This window comes from Pristiophorus japonicus, chromosome 11, assembly GCF_044704955.1.
Source record: "Pristiophorus japonicus isolate sPriJap1 chromosome 11, sPriJap1.hap1, whole genome shotgun sequence".
Lineage (NCBI taxonomy): Eukaryota > Metazoa > Chordata > Chondrichthyes > Pristiophoridae > Pristiophorus > Pristiophorus japonicus.
The window spans coordinates 78,850,536-78,871,275 of NC_091987.1; the positions used below are offsets into that span (position 1 = coordinate 78,850,536).

The 20,740-nt window shown below is 44.3% G+C and overlaps 2 protein-coding genes across 6 annotated transcripts in view; both read left to right on the top strand.

Moving 5' to 3' along the window:
• The window catches only part of tmprss7 (transmembrane serine protease 7), a 126,145-nt gene extending 122,954 nt beyond the window's left edge, over window positions 1-3,191 (top strand). The window contains exon 18 of the mRNA XM_070893614.1: window positions 3,003-3,191. Coding sequence (XP_070749715.1) covers window positions 3,003-3,191 — 189 coding nt within the window. The remainder of the gene's footprint in view (window positions 1-3,002) is intronic.
• A 13,282-nt stretch (window positions 3,192-16,473) lies between these two features.
• The window catches only part of LOC139276107 (suppressor of tumorigenicity 14 protein homolog), a 141,587-nt gene continuing 137,320 nt past the window's right edge, over window positions 16,474-20,740 (top strand). For all 5 annotated transcript variants that reach the window (XM_070893608.1, XM_070893610.1, XM_070893613.1 and 2 more), the window contains exons 1-3: window positions 16,474-16,745; window positions 17,579-17,810; window positions 17,986-18,110. In XM_070893608.1, the coding sequence (XP_070749709.1) occupies window positions 16,656-16,745; window positions 17,579-17,810; window positions 17,986-18,110 (447 nt within the window). In that variant the 5' untranslated portion in view covers window positions 16,474-16,655. The remainder of the gene's footprint in view (window positions 16,746-17,578; window positions 17,811-17,985; window positions 18,111-20,740) is intronic.

The following is a 20,740-nucleotide window of genomic DNA, read 5'->3' on the forward strand; positions in this document are numbered from 1 at the left end:
GTCGGGTCTGGTCGGCGGGGGGGGGGAGCGGGTGTCGGGTCGGGTCTGGTCGGCGGGGGGGGGGGGGGGGAGCGGGTGTTGGGTCGGGTCGGGTCTGGTCGGCGGGGGGGGGGGAGCGGGTGTCGGGTCGGGTCTGGTCGGCGGGGGGGGGGAGCGGGTGTCGGGTCTTGTCGGGGGTGGGGAGCAGGAGCTGGCCGTGGGAGGAGCCTTATTCACGCAGCCCCAGTGAGGCCATTGGGCCAGGGCTAGGGGCTGCGTGCTTCGGGCCCCTCCCATACAGTTCGGCGCCTGGAGCTACTGCACTTGCGTGCCGACTGTAGCGCGCATGTGCAGAGGTCCCGGCACTGTTTTCAGCGCCGGGACCTGGCTCCACCCCCCCCCACAGCTCGTGCTGGCTGCGCCGAGGGCCAGAGGACCTGTAAGTAGGTGGAGAATACCGAGGATTTTTTTAGGCGCCGTTTTAGGCACGAAAAACGGGCGCCCAGCTCGGAGGGGCGCCCGTTTTTTTTCTTGTGGAAACTTGGGCCCAATGTTTCATCACCACTGGACTGTTTTTGATTTGTCTCAGTAGTATTAACAGAGTTGGAGCATTTTTGATGGTGGAATTCATGCTGGAATTTTGGCACCACATTTGTGTCGTTGAAAGTCTAAATGCCGCATGTAGATGCTGATGTGGCAAGTGTAGAAAGTAAGTGCGGCTTTGTTGACCCAGAAACAATAAAAGTTATCATGAAAAATGGAGAAAGATAATTTTTATTATGTTCTGTTAAAAAAACTAAAAAGTGAATGAACATAGAGGACAGGATTTTCCACTGTTATGGACTCTCGGTGCATCTTTGGTGGGGTGGGAATTCCATCTGCTACGAGGAAATGCCCTGACCCTGGCTGTTTTTCTGGGATCAGGGTCATTTCCATTATTGGAGGGTTCCCTGGTCTATGCAGGGGAGTCGACCTGCAGAGGGGACATGGAGATCATATTAGCATGGTCAATGACCTTTTTAAAATTAAAACAAAGCACCATGACCTGTGCAATCAATTGCCTTGTGAGCAACTGCATAAGCTATTTACCCCGTTAAAATGGCATCTATTGTGCCCAGCATTCCTATGATGCAAATAACAGAAAATATGTACACCTGCCTATATACAGGAAGACATAGTGCAAGTCTCCTGTCATTTCCAGTGGGAAATCCCAGAAGTGGTGGGGGACAGTGGGGAACCAGCAGAGTACCCCCCGAAGAATTTCCTGCCCAAGTTTTGTCTGGAATCCAGCATAACTCAACCTAAGAATCCAGGCCACATGACTTATTATTAACAATTGTTGATTAAAATTGCACCAGGTCATCATATAGCCTTGGATCCATTTTCGTCCTCTCCTCATCATATGCAGTAACAGCATCTCACTTGTGCCAGCAGTTTAGATATAATAATGTCATAAGCTGTTGTCTATTATATGACCAGATGTTTTAGCCCTGATTTTAACATGGAGTGTGAATTGGGCAGGCTGAAGTTTCCATTGTGAGCATTAGACCAGGGCGATTTTAACTCCTTAATGCTGTCGTGTACTGCAGACTGGGAGATGCAGCTGATGTCCCCTATAACAAACTGAGAGGAGTCAGTGGCAAAGAAACTGAGGGCTGTGCTGACCTCCTAGTCCAGCAGGGAGCAGGTCCTGTTGCAGGAGGCTGCAGATGCATGCAACAGCCTGCCTAGAATTGCACAGCCTCCTGCTGCACTGCTCTTCAGATAGATCCAAGAAAGTGACTCTAGGCTTGTTCACCCTGTGTGTTGGACATGGCCTTCTACGAGCATCTCACCTCAACGGCTGTCTTCTGATAGGCCCAGCTGCTGCAGCAGCATATGCTTATTGCTGAGGCAGCTGCTGCTACTCCATTTCCTCCCAATCAAACTGGCAATAATAGGACCCATAGTCAGCAAATAAAGTTTACTGAAAATGATCAGACGAAAAAAGTGAGAAGGAAGCAATGTGGAATCTGGAAACTCTCCTGGCAATCCAAAGAACACAAAGATTCCGATCCAATTAGCTGCAGGTGGGTGCCCCTTTAACTACTGCTTCAGTGGCTCTGAGACACCAATCCCACCAGGTTTTACTGACGTGTCAAGCGCTAGGTGGGACTGCCTCAATTTTTTTGTAAAATGGTGTTGGGGTCCTAATTGGGGACAGTGCAGGAAAGTGGAGTTGAGGTAGAAGATCAGCCATTATTTATTGAATGGTGGAATAGGCTCAAAGGGCCGAATGGCTGACTTCTGCTCCTATTTCTTATGTTCTTGTATTGTGTCATAGGGCATCTGGGACCTTGGTGAACAACAGGACAAACAATGTATCTCCTTAACCAATGAGATTAAAGGATTGAAAATAAAGAGAGAAAGGACTGAGAAGGAGGGTGGATTAGAGTGGGTGAATTCAATGTCAAATCAGGTACTGGACGGGAAAGTAAGATTATATTAAGAGAGAGAAAAAAGAGACAGAAAGGAAAGGTAAGAAAAAACATGTATAAAAATTTGACATTTTTAAAATCTAAAACAATTCACAATCCGAAGGAATGAGACTTCACACTTATAATTGTTCACTTTCTGGTAAGAGAGGTTGAGTGACAATCATTAACAATTATCATATCATTAAAAGGATACTTATGCTGATAATTACTAGACTTAATTTTCTGTGGTGAGTTAAATGGGCAATTGTTGATTAAAATTGCATCAGATTTATGTGCAAATACAGCAACTGCATGCAGATTACGGGGTGTTTATGCACAAGATGCCATTTTCACAAAGCTAATAGTGGAGCTGTGCAAATCAGCCAACAACTTGTGGCAATTCGCAATTCACAGGGTATTTCTTCCTTGCCTCAAGTTACTGACCGATTTTTGCATTAATAATGGCGTGTGTCGTTCAGATGCTGTTATTTTTTTGGGCAAAATCTGGCCAGTCATGTTTTTAATTTGTAGTATTCAGTATTTTCAGGACTTTGATTAATATTGCAGGGTGACTCTGGAGGACCATTATCTTGTCAGGAAAAAGTTGGTGGAAGATGGTTTCTGACTGGCATTGTTAGCTGGGGTCATGGATGTGGAAGACAAAATTTTCCTGGAGTCTATACAAGAGTGTCAAAGTTTGCCACTTGGATCCAGCAGCATGTGTCTACTTTGCCAATTGCCGATGATTTTACATAGTTGCAAATTTGGATGATATAATGGAACTTTATGTTGCACATGTTTACATTACAGAGGATTACATATTTATCAAAGTGATAAGGTAAACCTAACTCCTTTTAATTATGCTATTTATACAAGAACACAATTTACAAAATTACAACAGATTGTGAGAATTATAAATATGACATTGTATTTACTTGTGTAACTGATATAATATGCAAAAACAGCGGTAAATCTAAAGCCAGTTTATCTACCTTAATATGATTGTTTACAATACAGCTCTGTGCTACATCAGTGGTCACAATAGTTTTAAGAGTAATTGCTATAAAATGGATAAATGTTGTTTTATGGGAACTTAAAAATAATAATTCGTTAACACAAGATCCAAAAACCGACTGACTCACCTTTTCTTTGACTATCATCATAAATATCCTGGGGAGAAAACTTGAGATACAGTGGCAGCCAACTGGCATGAAGTTTACTGTGCCTGTTGGTGGCAATTTCTGGCCACAGCTTGTCAGGAAGGATGAAAGTAATGCAATTCATAGTAGTTACCCTGACTTTGGGAAAAAAAATCCCCTTCAATGCAGTTTGGTGACTGAGTTATGGTTCATTTTATTTGAGAAAATCTCATTAGACTCATACAGCAGTGCCTGCTCGCCAGTCCTCTTGGTCCCCCTTGACACTGGACCAAGACCTTGCTCAGCTAAGCCCATGTGGTAGCCGGTGTGCAACGGCCACCCCACATTAAAAGAACTCACGCACAGGAATCTTCCACTCCATTAACATGAAGTTCGTGACCTGGAACGTCAGAACACTCATGGATAACTCCAAAAGTGACAGGCCGGAATGCCGCACCGCCATAGTTGCCTGGGAACTTAGACGCTTTGACATTGACATCACCGCCCTAAGCGAGACCCGGCGGGCAGGGGAAGGCCAGCTCAAGGAACAAGGTGGAGGTCACACCTTTTTCTGGAAAGGAAACATAGAAAATAGGTGCAGGAGTAGACCATTTGGCCCTTCGAGCCTGCACCACCATTCAATAAGATCATGGCTGATCATTCCGTCAGTACCCCTTTCCTGCTTTCTCTCCATACCCCTTGATCCCCTTAGCCGTAAGGGTCATATCTAACTCCCTCTTGAATATATCCAATGAACTGGCATCAACAACTCTCTGCAGCAGGGAATTCCACAGGTTAACAACTCTCTGAGTGAAGAAGTTTCTCCTCATCTCTGTCCTAAATGGCCTATCCCTTATCCTAACTGTGTCCCCTGATTCTGGACTTCCCCAATATCGGGAACATTCTACCCGCATCTAACCTGTCCCGTCCAGTCAGAATCTTATATGTTTCCATGAGATCCCCTCTCATCCTTCTAAACTCCAATGTATAAAGGCCCAGTTGATCCAGTCTCTCCTCATATGTCAGTCCTGCCATCCCGGGAATCAGTCTGGTGAACCTTCGCTGCACTCCCTCAATAGAAAGAACGTCCTTCCTCAGATTAGGAGACCAAAACTGAAAATATTCCAGGTGAGGCCTCACCAAGGCCCTGTACAACTGCAGTAAGTCCTCCCTGCTCCTGTATTCAAATCCCCTAGCTATGAAGGCCAACATACCATTTGCCTTCTTCACCACTTGCTGTACCTGTATGCCAACTTTCAATGACTGATGAACCATGACACCCAGGTCTCGTTGCACCTCCCCTTTTCCTAATCTGCCGCCATTCAGATAATATTTTGTCTTCGCGTTTTTGCCCACAAAGTGGATAACCTCACATTTATCCACATTATATTGCATCTGCCATGCATTTGCCCTCTCACCTAACCTGTCCAAGTCACCCTGCAGCCTCCTAGCGTCCCCCTCACAGCTCACACCGCCACCCAGTTTAGTGTCATCTGCAAACTTGGAGATATTGCACTCAATTCCTTCACCCAAATCATTGATGTATATTGTAAAGAGCTGGGGTCCCAGCACTGAGCCCTGCGGCACTCCACTTGTCACTGCCTGCCATTCTGAAAAGGACCCGTTTATCCCGACTCTCTACATCCTGTCTGCCAACCAGTTCTCTATCCATGTCAATATATTACCCCCAATACCATGTGCTTTGATTTTGCACACCAATCTCTTGTGTGGGACCTTGTCAAAAGCCTTTTGAAAGTCCAAATACACCACATCCACTGGTTCTCCCTTGTCCACTCTACTAGTTACATCCTCAAAAAATTCCAGAAGATTTGTCAAGCATGATTTCCCCTTCATAAATCCATGCTGACTTGGATCGATCTGTCACTGCTTTTCAAATGCGCTGCTATTTCATCCTTAATAATTGATTTCAACATTTTCCTCACTACTGATGTCAGGCTAACCGGTCTATAATTACTTGTTTTCACTCACCCTCCTTTTTTAAAAAGTGGTGTTATATTAGCTACCCTCCAGTCCATAGGAACTGATCCAGAGTTGATAGACTGTTGGAAAATGATCACCAATGCATCCACTATTTCGAGGGCCACTTCCTTAAGTGCTCTGGGATGTAGACTATCAGGCCCCGGGGATTATCGGCCTTCAATCCCATCAATTTCCCTAACACAATTTCCCGCATAATAAGGATATTCAGTTCCTCCTTCTCATTAGACCCTCGATCCCCTAGTACTTCCGGAAGGTTATTTGTGTCTTCCTTTGTGAAGACAGAACCAAAGTATTTGTTCAATCGGTCTGCCATTTCTTTGTTCCCCATTATAAATTCACCTGAATCCGACTGCAAGTGACCTACGTTTGTCTTCACTAATCTTTATCTCTTCACATATCTATAGAAGCTTTTGCAGTCAGTTTTTATGTTCCCGGCAAGTTTCTTCTTGTACTCTATTTTCCCCCTCTTAATTAAACCCTTTGTCTTCCTCTGCTGAATTCTAAATTTCTCCCAGTCCTCAGGTTTGTTGCTTTTTCTGGCCAGTTTATATGTCTCTTCCTTAGATTTAACACTATCCTTAATTTCCCTTGTTAGCCACGGTTGAGCCACCTTTGCCGTTTTATTTTTACTCCAGACAGGGATGTACAATTGTTGAAGTTCATCCATGTGATCTTTAAATGTTTGCCATTGCCTATCCACCGTCAACCCTTTAAGTATCATTTGCTAGTCTATTCTAGCCAATTCAAGCCTCAAACCAACAAAGTTGCCTTTCCTTAAGTTCAGGACTCTAGTTTCTGAATTAACTGTGTCACTCTCCATCTTAATAAAGAATTCTACCATATTATGGTCACTCTTCCCCAAGGGGCCTCACACAACAAGATTGTTAATTAGTCCTTTCTCATTACACATCACCCAGTCTAGGATGGCCAGCTCCTTAGTTGGTTCCTCGACATGTTGGTCCAGAAAACCATCCCTAATACGCTCCAGATATCCTCCTCCACCGCATTGCTACCAGTTTGGTTTGCCCAATCAAAATGTAGATTAAAGTCACCCATGATAACTGCTGTATCTTTATTGCATGCATCCCTAATTTCTTGTTTGATGCTGTCCCCAAACTTACTTCTACTGCTTGGTGGTCTGTACACAACTCCCACAAGCGATTTCTGACCCTTGATATGGGCTCCTCCCATACTGATTCCACATCATCCAAGCTAATGTCCTTTCTTACTATTGCATTAATTTCCTCTTTAACCAGCAACGCCACCCCGCCTCCTTTTCCTTTCTGTCTATCCTTCCTAAATGTTGAATAGCCCTGGATGTTGAATTCCCAGCCTTGGTCACCATGGAGTCATGTCTCCGTGATGCCAATTACATCATATCGTTAAGTGCCATCTGCGCAGTTAATTCATCAACCTTATTCTGAATACTCCTTGCATTGAGGCACAGAGCCTTCAGGCTTGTCTTTCTAACATACTTTGCCCCTTTAGAATTTTGCTGTAATGTGGACCTTTTTGCTTTTTGTCTTAGGTTTCTCTGCCCTCCACTTTTACTTTTCTTCTTTCTATCTTTTGCTTCTACCCCCATTCTACTTCCCTCTGTCTCTCTGCATAGGTTCCCATTCCCCTGCCATATTAGTTTAACTCCTCCCCAACAGCACTAGCAAACACTCCCCCGAGGACATTGGTTCCGGTCCTGCTCGGGTGACGACCATCCGGTTTGTACTGGTCCCACCTCCCCCAGAACCGGTTCCAATGTCCCAGGAATTTGAATCCCTCCCTTCTGCACCACTCCTCAAGCCACGTATTCATCTGAGCTATCCTGCGATTCCTACTTTGACTAGCATGTGGCACTGGTAGCAATCCTGAGATTACTACTTTTGAGGTCCTACTTTTTAATTTCGCTCCTAGCTCCCTAAATTCGTCTTGTAGGACCTCATGCCATTTTTTACCTATATCGTTGGTTCCTATATGCACCACGACACTGGCTGTTCACCCTCCCTTTTCGGAATACCCTGCACCCGCTCCGAGGCATCCTTGACCCTTGCACCAGGGAAGCAACATACCATCCTGGAGTCTCGGTTGCAGCCGCAGAAACGTCTATCTGTTCCCGTTACAATTGAATCCCCTATCACTATAGCTCTCCCATTCTTTTTCTTGCCCTCCTGTGCAGCAGAGCCACCCACGGTGCCATGAACTTGAACCGTGAACCAGAGGAAGAACGGCGCCTTCAAGGAGTCAGCTTCGCCATCAAAAATGGTTGACCGCCTCAAAGACTCCCCCTGCGGGGTTAACGAATGCCTCATGACTCTTCGACTCACCCTATCCTGGAACCAATGCGCCACAGTTATCAGTGCGTATGCCCCAACACTCGATGCAATGGATGAGACCAAAGAGGTTTTTATTCTAACCTCGAAACATCCCTGTCCCACGTCCCTGCGGGGTCATCAAGGCACACCAGGTTAGCTGTGAGATGCTGGCTGTAGGGTTCTCTTAGCTGGGTCTTTAAGTGCCCCAGCATTGACTTTTTTGCGGCACTGCATGTGCTGTCCCCTCCGCTTTGATCCTCCTCGGTGACTTCAACGCCAGGGTTGGAAAAGACACAGCCCTCTGGGGAGGCGTGATTGGCAGAGAGGTGTAGGGAAAGCCAACTCCAGCGGTACCCTACTCCTAACAAAATGTCTAGAACATGAACTTCTCATCACCAACACCCTGTTCCACCAGAGGGACCAATACAAGGCATCGTGGCAACACCCTCGCTCCAAACACTGGCACCTGCTCGACTATGTCATCGTCTGAGCCAGGGATCGCAAAGATGTGTGCATCACCTGCGCCATGACAGGAGTTGACGACTGCTGGATGGACCACCGCCTAATCTGATCCATCATCGACATTAACATAGCCCCAAAGCGGAGGGGACAGCACATGCAGTGCCGCAAAAAAGTCAATGCTGGGGCACTTAAAGACCCAGCTAAGAGAACCCTACAGCCAGCATCTCACAGCTAACCTGGTGTGCCTTGATGACCCTGAGATGCTAAATGCCCACAGCACTTGGTCTGCCCTCTGCGAAGAGGCACTTGGTCACTCAACCAGAAAACACCAGGACTGGATTGATGAGAATGATCAGGGGATCCAAGAACTAATAGATCGCAAGCGCAGAGCATTTCTGAGCCACATGCAACAACCCAACTCGGGAGCAACATTACAGGCGGCTCAAGGCTGAGGTCCAACAAAAAACCCTAAAGAACAGGTGGTGGATGGAGAAAGCACAGGAGATACAACAACTGGCTGACAGCCATGATGTGCAAGGATTCTTCATCATAGTTAAGGCCAACTATGGTCCAAACTCCCAAGGCCCCACCCCACTGCTGGCCAAGTACAGGGAAACACTCATCAAGGACACCGAGGCAGTCTGGGCCTGGTGGAAGGAGCACTTCGAAGATCTCCTCAATCTGCCTTTGACTCGAGTGTTCTCGACTCCATCCGGCAGCATGTGACCCGCCACCACCTCAGTGAAACCCCAACGTTGCACGAGGTAGGAAAAGCCATAAGACAGTTCAAGAACAACAAGGCTAAGGGAGCGGATGGAATCCCTGCTGAGGCGCTAAAGTATGGTGGAGAGGCGCTGTTGGCGCGGATACATGAACTCATCTCTCTCATCTGGAGGGAGGAGAGCATGCCGGGAAATCTCAGAGATGCAGTGATCGTGACCATCTTTAAAAAAGGGGATAAGTCTGACTGCGGCAATTACAGAGGAATCTCCCTGCTATCAGCCACTGGGAAAGTTGTCGCTAGAGTCCTCCTCTACTGACCTGTGGCCGAGGAGCTCCTCCCGGAGTCACAGTGCAGATTTCGTCACCTACGGGGCACAACGGACATGATCTTTGCAGTGCGATAGCTGCAGGAAAAATGCAGGGAGCAGCGCCAGCCCTTATGGATGGCCTTTTTCGACCTTTCAAAGGTCTTTGACACTGTCAACCGCAACGGTCTATGGAGTGTCCTCCTCCATTTCGGATGCCCCCAAAAGTTTGTCAACATCCTTCGCCTGCTCCATGACAACGTGCAGGCTGTGACCCTTACCAACGGATCCATTACAGACACAATCCACGTCCGGACCAGGGTCAAACAGGGCTGCATCATCGCTCCAACCCTCTTCTCAATCTTCCTCGCTGCCATGCTCCACCTCACAATCAACAAGCTCCCCGCTGGAGTGGAACTAAACTACAGAACCAGTGGGAAGCTGTTTAACCTTCGCTGCCTCCAGGCCAGGTCCAAGTTCATCCCAACCTCTGTCGTTGAGCTACAGTACGCGGACAACGCCTGCAACTGCGCACATTCTGAGGCTGAACTCCAGGATATAGTTGACGTATTTACTGAAGCATACGAAAGCATAGGCCTTATGCTAAACATCCGTAAGTCAAAGGTCCTCCCCCAGCCTGTCCTCGACGCACAGCACTGCCCCCCAGTCATCAAGATCCACAGCGCGGCCCTCGACAACGTGGACCATTTCCCATACCTCGGGACCCTCTTACCAACAAAAGCAGACATTGATGAGGAGATTCAACACCGCCTCCAGTGCGCCAATGCAGCCTTCGGCCGCCTGAGGAAAAGAGTGTTCGAAGACCAAGCCCTCAAATCTACCACCAAGCTCATGGTCTACAGGGCTGTAGTAATATCCACCCTCCTGTATGGCTCAGAGGCATGGACCATGTACAGTAGACACCTCAAGTCGCTGGAGATATATCACCAACGATGTTTCTGCAAGATCCTACAAATCCCCTGGTAGGACAGATGCACCAACATCAGTGTCCTTGTCCAGACTAACATCCCCAGCATTGAAGCACTGACCACACTCGATCAGCTCCACTGGGCAGGCCACATGGTCCGCATGCCAGGCACGAGACTCCCAAAGCAAGTGCTCTATGGGGAGCTCCTTCACAGCAAATGAGCCAAAGGTGGGCAGAGGAAACATTACAAGGACACCCTCAAAGCCTCCCTAATAAAGTGCAACATCCCCACTGACACCTGGGAGTCCCTGGTCAAAGACCGCCCTAAGTGGAGAAAATGCATCCGGGAAGGCGCTGAGCACTTGGAATCTCAGTGCCGAGAGCGTGTAGAAATCAAGCGCAGGCAGCGGAAAGAGCGTGTGGCAAACCAGTCCCACCCACCCCTTAACGACTATCTGTCCCACCTGTGACAGAGTCTGTGGTTCTCGTAATGGACAGTTCAGTCACCAAAGAACTCATTTCAGGAGTGGATCCAAGTCTTTCTCAATTCTGAGGGACTGCCAATGATGATGATGATGAGAGGAGGTGAATGGAGGAGCAGAGTCTTTATGAGGCTTTTAAAAGCAGGGAAGGAAGTGACAAGGCAGAGGCCCTTAGGGAGGGAGTTCCAAAGCGTGGAGCTTTGTGGCTGAAGCAGCAGCTACTAATTGTGGAGCTCCTATGCTTCTTGTTCCCTGTGAACAAAAAATGGCTGAAGGAGCAGCCACCGATGGTGAAACAGAATGAGTAGGAGGAGAAGCATGGTGATATTGGAGAAACAGAAAGTGCCTGAAGGGACATATTATTGGCCAAGATCACAGATGTTGGGAAAAAGAGATGATGGATAAGAAGATGAGAATGATGATCTTGAAGTCACCTTTAAAAAAGATTAAATATTGAAGATAAAGAAATAAATGTGCCATTCATGCCATACTTGCATAAATAAATAAAAATTTATATTGGGTGAGAGTGATTTCCTTGACATCAAGGCAGCATTTGGCCGAGTGTGGCACCAAGGAGCCCTAGTAAAATTGGTCAATAGGGATCAGAGAGAAAACTCTCCAGTGGCTGGAGTCACACCTGGCACATTGCAGGCTCGGGACATCACTGCATGAGTTTCTCAGGGCATGTTCTAGGCCCAACTATTCTTCGCTATTTAATGAGGCCAGAATTGAAGCTGTTGCCGATAATTGCATAGTGTTCAACTCTATTTGCAATCCCTCAGTTAATGATGCAGTTCATGCAGCAAGACCTGGACAACATTCAGGCAAATTATGTGCCACACGAATGCCAGGCAAAATGACCATCTCCAACAAGAGAGAGCCTAACCACCTCCCTTTGATATTCAATGGCATTGCTATTTTGGCTATTTGAATTATTTGTCACAGAGCGTTGGGACTTATTTCAATGATATTGTTTATAATATACAAGTAAATGTGAAAATAGTAGGACAAACCTGAATAGTAATGGGAAACCATTCTCTACCTTAATTGTGCTCCAGAAAATATTCAGTTATTATTTTAAATTTTGAAAAGTTTTCATTTTGGCTCAGTTCCGGTGATTTTGATGTACTCTTCCCTTTGATGTATCACCTATATGTGCAACACCAAACATTTGAGCATCTCCATATTTTGTGGGCTATTGCTGTCTTTGGTCTCGAATAAAATAACAGTCAAATTGGTGGTGTTTTTGCTGATTGATTGATGTTTTGATGCGCCAGCCTGATCCAACCTATCACTATGCTGACCTAATGGCGATGTCTCTGAAGTTTCAATGGTGGCTTGTTAAGCCTTATGTGCATTAGAAATTACTTTTCCTCCAGTTATTTATGTGTGGGGGTGGGGTTAATCAAATGTGATTGTCTGTGTACAATTTGCTTAGTTCTGGAAGATGAGTAGCATTTGCAAATAATGCTCAAAATGCTCTTCTTGCCAATACCTACAGTAGTAACAACAGCTTTTAAGGTAAGTAATACAGCACAAAAAAGTTCTGTCTATATTGACATTATTTCCTTGCATATTCCAGTGTGATTAAGGTGTGTAATCCATGTGTTACACAGAAGTCTTTTTCATACATATAAGAAAGCAGGTACAGGTTGGACCTTCCTTATCCGGGACTCCCTTATCCGGCACCACTCCTCGTCCAGCATGATTCTGATGGTCGGGGGCACATGTGCAGAATGCAGCAGACCTCCACCCCAACTTTGAGCCTGCGCCGACACTCGGCCCGCTGGGGCTGCGCTGACAATTCCTTCTCGGCCTGCTGAGGGCCCGCTAACACTTCGAGCCTGCCCGGAGTGCCGACCTCCTCCCTCCCTCACCCCGGGCCACTGACCTCCCCTCCTCCGGCAAAATCCCTTATCCGGCACAGGCCACGTCCCGAGGGAGCCGGATAAGGTGGTTCAACCTGTACAAAGTCTGCAATTTGCACCGATTTATTTCAGCATCGCCCTGGCAGCAGTGATTGGAGGGATCCGAAGCATTACTTGTTCACATGCTGCTGATGCCATTTTTTTCACATTGATCCAGGATAATGCATGGCACTATCCACGAGGTCTGTGCTTGAGTTTGATGGATGCGAGCTGAGGGGAAGAAAGAATCTACTGGTGTGTGTACAAACTTCAAATTGCTAGCTACACTCTGCTCCCCTTTCGTCTTGCTTTTTTTAACAATTAAGTTGTTGTAGCCCAGGTAAAATTGGTGCTGTTCTATCAGTACATTATTTCATTGGTAGAACTTCTCCCACAATTATTTTCACCTTCTGAATACATAGTTGCCAACTGCTCCCTTTCTGAGCAAGCGTTTAGCATTTGACTCTTCATTTGAGCTACTCACAAGTGCTCCATGGGGTGGAATTTTCTGTGGTGGTGTAATTGGGAAGCTGCATCTGGAAATTACGTCCATTCATGCGCCCATTTTGCTGATGTCTATTTACACCTAAATTTACTGCAATCTCATTAGCATACACCAGAATGTAAATAAAGGCATAATTAAGTGGAAATCAGTGTAAGTGATCAAGGCTCATGGAAAGCACCAAATTCACATTATATTCCTATCTCAAATACGAAAATTTAAGTTTCAAGCCATATAACCATTATTCATGCTCGTGAGGCACAGTATGTTTAAGAATATACAATCATATTAGTGTTTCAATTTTTAGTGCGACATACTGATGCATGAAAATGCAATCAAAGAAACAAAAAGTACAATGCAGGTCTCAGTGAGGATAAATTAAAACTTAACTCAAAAAATCGGGCTAAAACACCAGAAAAATGACTTTGCTTCCTGATGCACTTCGAACTCTAGGCTTATTTTGAAATAGCATAATTGCTGGAGAATCATAGGTTGAAAATAGCAGCCTCGCCGGGTATGATGTGCGCACGCACACAAGGAGGCCTCGCAAAAGTTGGTTTTCGTAGGCGTGATGCGCATGTGCCAAAAACCAGCTTTTCCAATCTGTCAAGATTTCTCTTGACAGATCCTTCGCATCCCCAGGAGAAGCACATTCGCGCAGGAGAGATTGGGCCATCTGCCCAACTCATGCCCAGCGAATATGCTTCAAAGTTTTACGTCTGGTAAAAGCAGACACATAGCTTACTTTTGCCAGCATAACACTTTTAAAACATATAAAAAATGTAATTTAAATGCTCATTTTTATATTAAAAATCCTGTCCATTAAGGTAAGTTTATTTTTAATCCTACTAAAACATATGAAAAAAAATTCTCCAAAATATATATTTATCTAAAACATTTAATTGCATTTAATTTCAATTAATTTTAAATATGTGAGGTGTTTTATTTATTTATTATGCCATGTTTCAGTGTTTTAGGGGGTTATTCTCATTGATAGTAATGTGAACTCGTACAAACGGAGTTCCCATTTTTATCAATGAGAATACTGCATCATGATTGGTGGTCCAGGCTCACGCGACTCCAATTTGTACGTAGCTGAAAGATATCTTCCATGCACTGCACAGCGAATCTAGGTCTTCGACCGGGAATTTACGTTCCTCCGGGACCACCAGGTACTTTCGTAGATTTTTTTTGGGTCAGAGACGTTCGTACGAAGGAAGCCTCCGACCGCAATTTCCCCCCCATTTTTATATTAAAAATCCTGTCCATTAAGGTAAGTTTATTTTTAACCCTATTAAAAACACATTAAAAATTTTTTTTTAAAAAACATTAAATTACATTCAATTTCAATTAATTTTAAATATGTGAGGTGTTTTTTTTATTTATTGTGTTGTGTTTCTTGTTTTGGGATTTTTTTTCTCACTGATAGCAATGGGGGTCCACATAAACAGAGCTCCCATTATTATCAATGAGAATACTACATAGTGATTGGTGGTCCAGGCCCATGTGATTCCTGGATACGAATACATACCTGGAGGACATGTTCCTGTACGCTGTACAGCGAATGGAGGCCTCTGACTAGAGTCCTACATTCCTCCGGGACCACCAGGCATTTTTGTTAAAAAAAAATTCGGGTCAGATGCGTTTGTCTGAAGGAAGCCTCCGACGGCAATTTCCCCCCCATTGTGTACGGCTCTTTAGCCTGGGGGCCGAGGAATTTTGATAAGCCGAGAGCATAAAAGAGCAAGGAAAGTGGGGCAAGCATAATTACATGCACCCGAATTTCCTTGATCCTGTATTTGCTTTACGTGTGTCTCTTGGCATAAACACACAAACAACAGGTTTGTGATTCTGGCAACTTAAAAAAAAACATCCCACAGCACTTTTCCAGTTACCTTTGCAGATGAGGCCAGAGAATTGGCTAGACCTGGACAGAAAGAATAGAAAATGCTGGAAACATTCAGCAGGCCAGACAGTATCTGTGGAGAGAGAAACAGAGTTAACGTTTCAGGTCAATGACCTTTCATCAGAAGTGGAAATGCTGGGGCCAACATTTAGGTGCACCAGAAAGCTGACGCAACTATGATTTTTTAACTGTTAATCACCGCTGGAACTCTTCGTGTGGTGAGTAGATCCATTTTCAGGACTTTTAATTTTTTTCAAAGTCCTACAGGAAATTAATCATGGTGGGGGCGGGCCTTAGACTCAAAGCCAGGCTGAAAATGGGTCGGTTGGGCCATCCACCACTGTCAATCAACGTGGTGAGATCACAGCATGTGTGCATCACCACGCTCCCTCCCCTCCGTTAAAGGGGAGCGATTCGAGCATTTTTTAACTTACCACTGGGCCACCATGGAGGGTGTCGGCCAGGCCAGCGGCCTGACACCCAAGAGGGGGTGCCAGGCTGCCCGTTGGCAGCCCCTCCGAACCCGGGGGCAGTATTTTGCCGACCGATCGGCAAGTCGGTCGGCAAAAATCTTTTCGTCGTGGCAGTGGGCCCTGCCCTTTAAGGGCAGCCATGCTGCTGGGCCACACTCAGTGCGGAGATGGTGCACCGGCAGAAAAACCTGCCTGGGACATCGCGTGACGGGGCATCAAGGGATTCACCTGAAAATGGCTGGTAATTTTATTTTTATTCATTTAAATTGGCGGTGCAACTACTCGGGCGGAATAGGGTCCAGGACGAAAAATCCCCGACCTGAATTTAGGTCGGGTCGGCCTGTTGACCCCAAAGCGGCGGCCATTCGATTTTTAGGAATGGCCACTGCAAACGGGCATTAACGGGTCTCTTTGAGACCCTGAATTTTGGCCCCGCTGTTTCAGGAGCACATTAGCAGCAGGTAAGCTGTCATCAAATGCAGTGATTTTATTTCTGAAAGCTTTTTATTTGAAATAAAAACAGAAAATATTCAGCAGGTCAGGCAGCATCTGTGGAGAGAGAAACAGTTAACGTTTCAGCTCGATGAACTCTGTTTCTCTCTCCACAGATGCTGCCTGACCTGCTGAATATTTTCTGTTTTTATTTTAGATTTCCAGCATCCGCAGTATTTTGCTTTTGTATTATTTTTGTTTTGAATACGTGCAGCACCAATGGCACTTGCAAATAAACTCTGGATTGGCAGCAGGGCTGAGGGCGGCGCAGCTTCCCCGCAGGACACGTGTCCTCTGCTCTTGCTTAGGTTGCCGTGCAGTTTCTGGCTTGTGTAATTGCTGCCCGCTTTCTGCTGGTGTCGCAGTGCCGATTGGTTAGCTGCTTGTGACACTCAGCAGGAGTCGAGAGGGGGGCAAGCTTCTTCTTGGATCGTGCGCTCTGAGCGCTATTGCAAAAGTTGGTGACAAGAGCAGCGAGGCTAAAATCTTTGCAGACAAGTAGGATCGGGGTTGTTTTTGTTCAATTTGCAGAATCTGGAGGGCTGTGGAAGTGAGCTGATCCCGAGCAGATTCTGCTTTTAACGAAGTAGGGCGATGTTAACTTTTTCAAAACAGAGGATCTGTGAGGTCTTCAGTATTTCAGAAGCAGCCGCTTACCAACAGACATCATCCACCACCGGGCAGGTAAGGTGACATCTCCCGGAAACTAAACCAATCATACTGGAATAATCAAATTGAAGTACTTTTTTAAAAATAGAAACTTTTTTGAAACAGTCTGCCAACTGTAAAATACTTTTTTAATATTGTTGAACATTTCTTGGTATGTTTTAATTCTCAAATTCTCGTCAACGACAATCCATTTTCTTATTTAGATTCAGCGTTGCATAAAATATTGAAAAGAGGCATTTTTCTCGACAGGGATAATTAATTGTGTTTAAAATACCGATTTAACAATAGGCAACAGGGATCATGTATTTCCGTTATTCTGCTGTTAGTTATTAATCGTTAATTAATCGTTAATTGTGCAGTTCAGTTAAGACTCGACACGTCCCATTTCCCAAGTTTAAGAATTGGTAGATCCTTTTCTAAGGAACCAGAAATAAGTCACCCATAACAAAATAATTTCCTTATCACAAAATATATTCTCTAATGGTGCAAAGTGCTTGATGCAAATACTTTCTTTTTCTTATTGCAGATGATAAGCATGAAATACCACACTCGAATGCACAATTCAAAACTAAACATATTGGCAAGCTGTAAAACTTGTACTTGATTTAAACATTTATCGTCATTTGTATAAAAATAAACAAAGGTTTCTTTAGCAGTTCTTCTTTCAAATATATTGTCCCAGGAACAAAATATTGACTTGATTCATGATAATGGATAGAGTTACAAAACAGCTGAAACAAAAGTCAAAGTGTTTGAATCACCGCCTACATGTCAGCATGACACAGTTATCAGAGAAACTTCAGTGTACTTTAGGTGATTGAATTCTTTTTCTATTTTTTTTCCTTCAGAAATATCCTATTGCAGAGTGTAACAAAGAAAGCTTGCCTTCTGATCAGTGTCTCAATCTCTCATCAGCCCATTCAGTTGATCCATTAGCTCTCAAAGCCTACCTCTGCCCTCTGAAGTTCTCCTCCTATAGGCTGGCAAGAAGTGAACCCTGCAGAAGATGGATCCTTGGCTCCCTGCCCGTAATCCCTCTAACTGCAGCAACAATCATTGTGGTCCTTTGTTACTGTTTGTGTAAGTTTAAATCCTGCATTTTGATGACATAATTTAGAAGTCAAGCAGCTACTGTCTAGGCTGGTTGACAGAGCAGTAAATGTTCAGCTCGAGTGCCCTTTTCAAGTTAGCAGAAGTTCCATGTAGATGCTATCTGCAGAATGTGGATGTAAGATGTGATTGTTCTCCTTTGCAGCGCCTGCCATCTCCATTTTCTACCTGAGTGGAAGTCTAGAAATCTCTAACCTCACCTACACCAATGAATTAGGAGACCCACGCTCCCAGCAGTTTATTTCACAAGCACAAGCAGTTCAAAATTATGTGAGTTTCAAGTTATTTTTTATATTACTATTTGATCAGTAGGAAGTGCAACTATAGTAATATAAGGTACTTATGACACCACAATACTATTATCCATGGACTGATTTTATTGACTACTGTCACTTACTAGACAAGAAAATGATTCTAAATTTGAGTACACGTAATTCAAAATAAAAAAGTTACAGTTTAATTGCTTTAGAGAGCAACATTTCAATGTGTTTTGCACAGAATTATTATTTTTGCCCGCACTCACACAGTGTTAGAAGTTAGCATAGTCATTCGGGTCAGACTGACATGCCAGGGATGTTATTCTGCCTGTCCTTGTAAACATAGAAACATAGAAAATAGGTGCAGGAGTAGGCCATTCGGCCCTTCTAGCCTGCACCGCCATTCAATGAGTTCATGGCTGAACATGCAACTTCAGTACCCCATTCCTGCTTTCTCACCATACCCCTTGATTCCCCTAGTAGTAAGGACTTCATCTAACTCCTTTTTGAATATATTTAGTGAAACATGGGAACTTGGGTCAGTGTGTGAAGCTGAGATTAGGAAAAGCAGTTGATTGAACTCCTCAAGCCAGCACAGTTTTAAAATAATAGTCCAATTGGAGAAACAAGAGCAGCCACTTCAGTTTTCATTTGATTTTCCTGTAAAAGTATTTTTTAACAACAATAAATATAAAGTTACACAATTATGGTAGAATTGCTACATTAGCAATTCAGCCACTTACAGATCTTGGTAGAATAGCTCTTTTAAGCCCTGAGTACAAGGTGCCGTATAAATATTTCCAGTGTTGTCAGTGCCAGATTCAGTAACTGCGAGGAATAAAATGTTACGCTGTATACAGATTGGCCACTATAGAGATTTGAATACAGTTTCAAAATGCTTTAAGGCTAATTTGATAGTTGCATTTTGCTACAGAAATATGCCAAAGGGTAGTGTCCTAGCAAGTCCTGATCAATAGCTCTGTTCAAACATATGCAAGTGGAGGAAAGTATGTGATGATCATTGAAAATTCAGGTGAGCACTTAGTCATTTTTGCATTGTGGGATATTTTGCTGCCCTGTAACTTTACTTGTGTCAGAACAGATGTGGACAGTTACAAAGGAGCTTTTTGAGATCCACTCTCAGTTTGGTTAAGACAATAGTGGTCAGTACAGACATAGTATTAGAGGTTTTTATTTAAAATTTAGAAACCAAGATGAAGGTCCACAGAACAGGACTACATCAAAGTTGAAAAAGGTAAAATGGAAGACAAGGTAAATTGAAAAGTGGAGATTGGGTAATGTGAAGCCTGGGTTCAAAAGCATGTAAATTGTAGGAGGGAAAGACTGAAGACGGTGAGGAGCTCCGTAGTTTTAGGTACGGGGAAAGAATAAGTTAGAATAGGAGACCGCACCATATGTAAATCTGGTATTATAGTGGTTAAGATACTCAAATTACAAAATTTTCAACAGAGTCCAGGCCCATTGCTGCCTGGCATTGAAAAACAAACCATGGAACTTTTGTTTGGTGACACAGTTTTCAGAGACTGAGTATCCCATCACAGAAAGATGCACAAGTATTCTGATGTCATTATACATCTTCACACTGAGAGCTCTGTTAAATTCTGTGATGAGATCAGTTCAGGTGAACTTACTGAATACACAGTTTTGGCCAACTTAGACAGAGGATTTGGGTTTGCCTTATCTTATGAGAAAACAAAATGGGCCAGATTGTGCTGTAGAAATAATGGTGACGCTATCGGCGCTTACCTTTGTTAAAGAATAAATTGGACAACAACTTCTGGCAGCCCCGCATGCGGAGTTAAGCGCAGAAATCCGGAAGTTGCTATCCGAATTGCCCTGCTCCTCCAGAAGCTGCGCTATACTCGCTGAGGGACTCGGCATTGAAATACATGGATTGACGTGAAGTTGCTGCACTTACCTGATATATACCCACTAAACACGCCAGAAAAAGTTAGGGCTTATCCATTCCAGTGTAAGTACATTTTTAATGACGTGGCAAGTCTTAATTGCTGCCAAATAACACGTTGGCATTGAAAATTAACTTTCACAATTGTGGAGTTTCATTCCTTCAGATTTTAATTATTGTTGGAGATTTAATAAAATAAAAGAAATAAATAAAAATATTTTATTTGTTTCTATCTGTCTCTTTTATCTATCTCTCTCTTAATCCAGTCTTTCTTTCCCTCTCTTTATTTTGCTTTCTGTACATGATTTTGCATTGAACTCAATATTCTAATTGAACCTTCCTGGTTCAGACTCTGTGCTGCTCATTAATGATTCTTCAATGTCATTAGCTAAGGAGATGCACCATTGTTTGCCCTGTTCACACAGTTCCCAGATCCCCTGTAGAGGGCGCTGTGCCAAAATGACTTTCTAATCACAGCAAGTTCCAGTGCAAAATCCCATAGAAAGTCTCTGGGTCAGTGTAATGAACTGCTGGTGCCGTTCGTTCGCTGCTGAGAGCAAAATCCGGCCCATTGACACTCGTGACAAAATGGTTCTCTGTGCATGCAAGGATCATCATTTCCCCTGTCCAGCTATAGCTTTCCATGATATTTTACCTAGTGTACAAGCAACTGCCAGCTGATTGGAGTCAGATTGGGAAATTAGTGTTTTTGTATT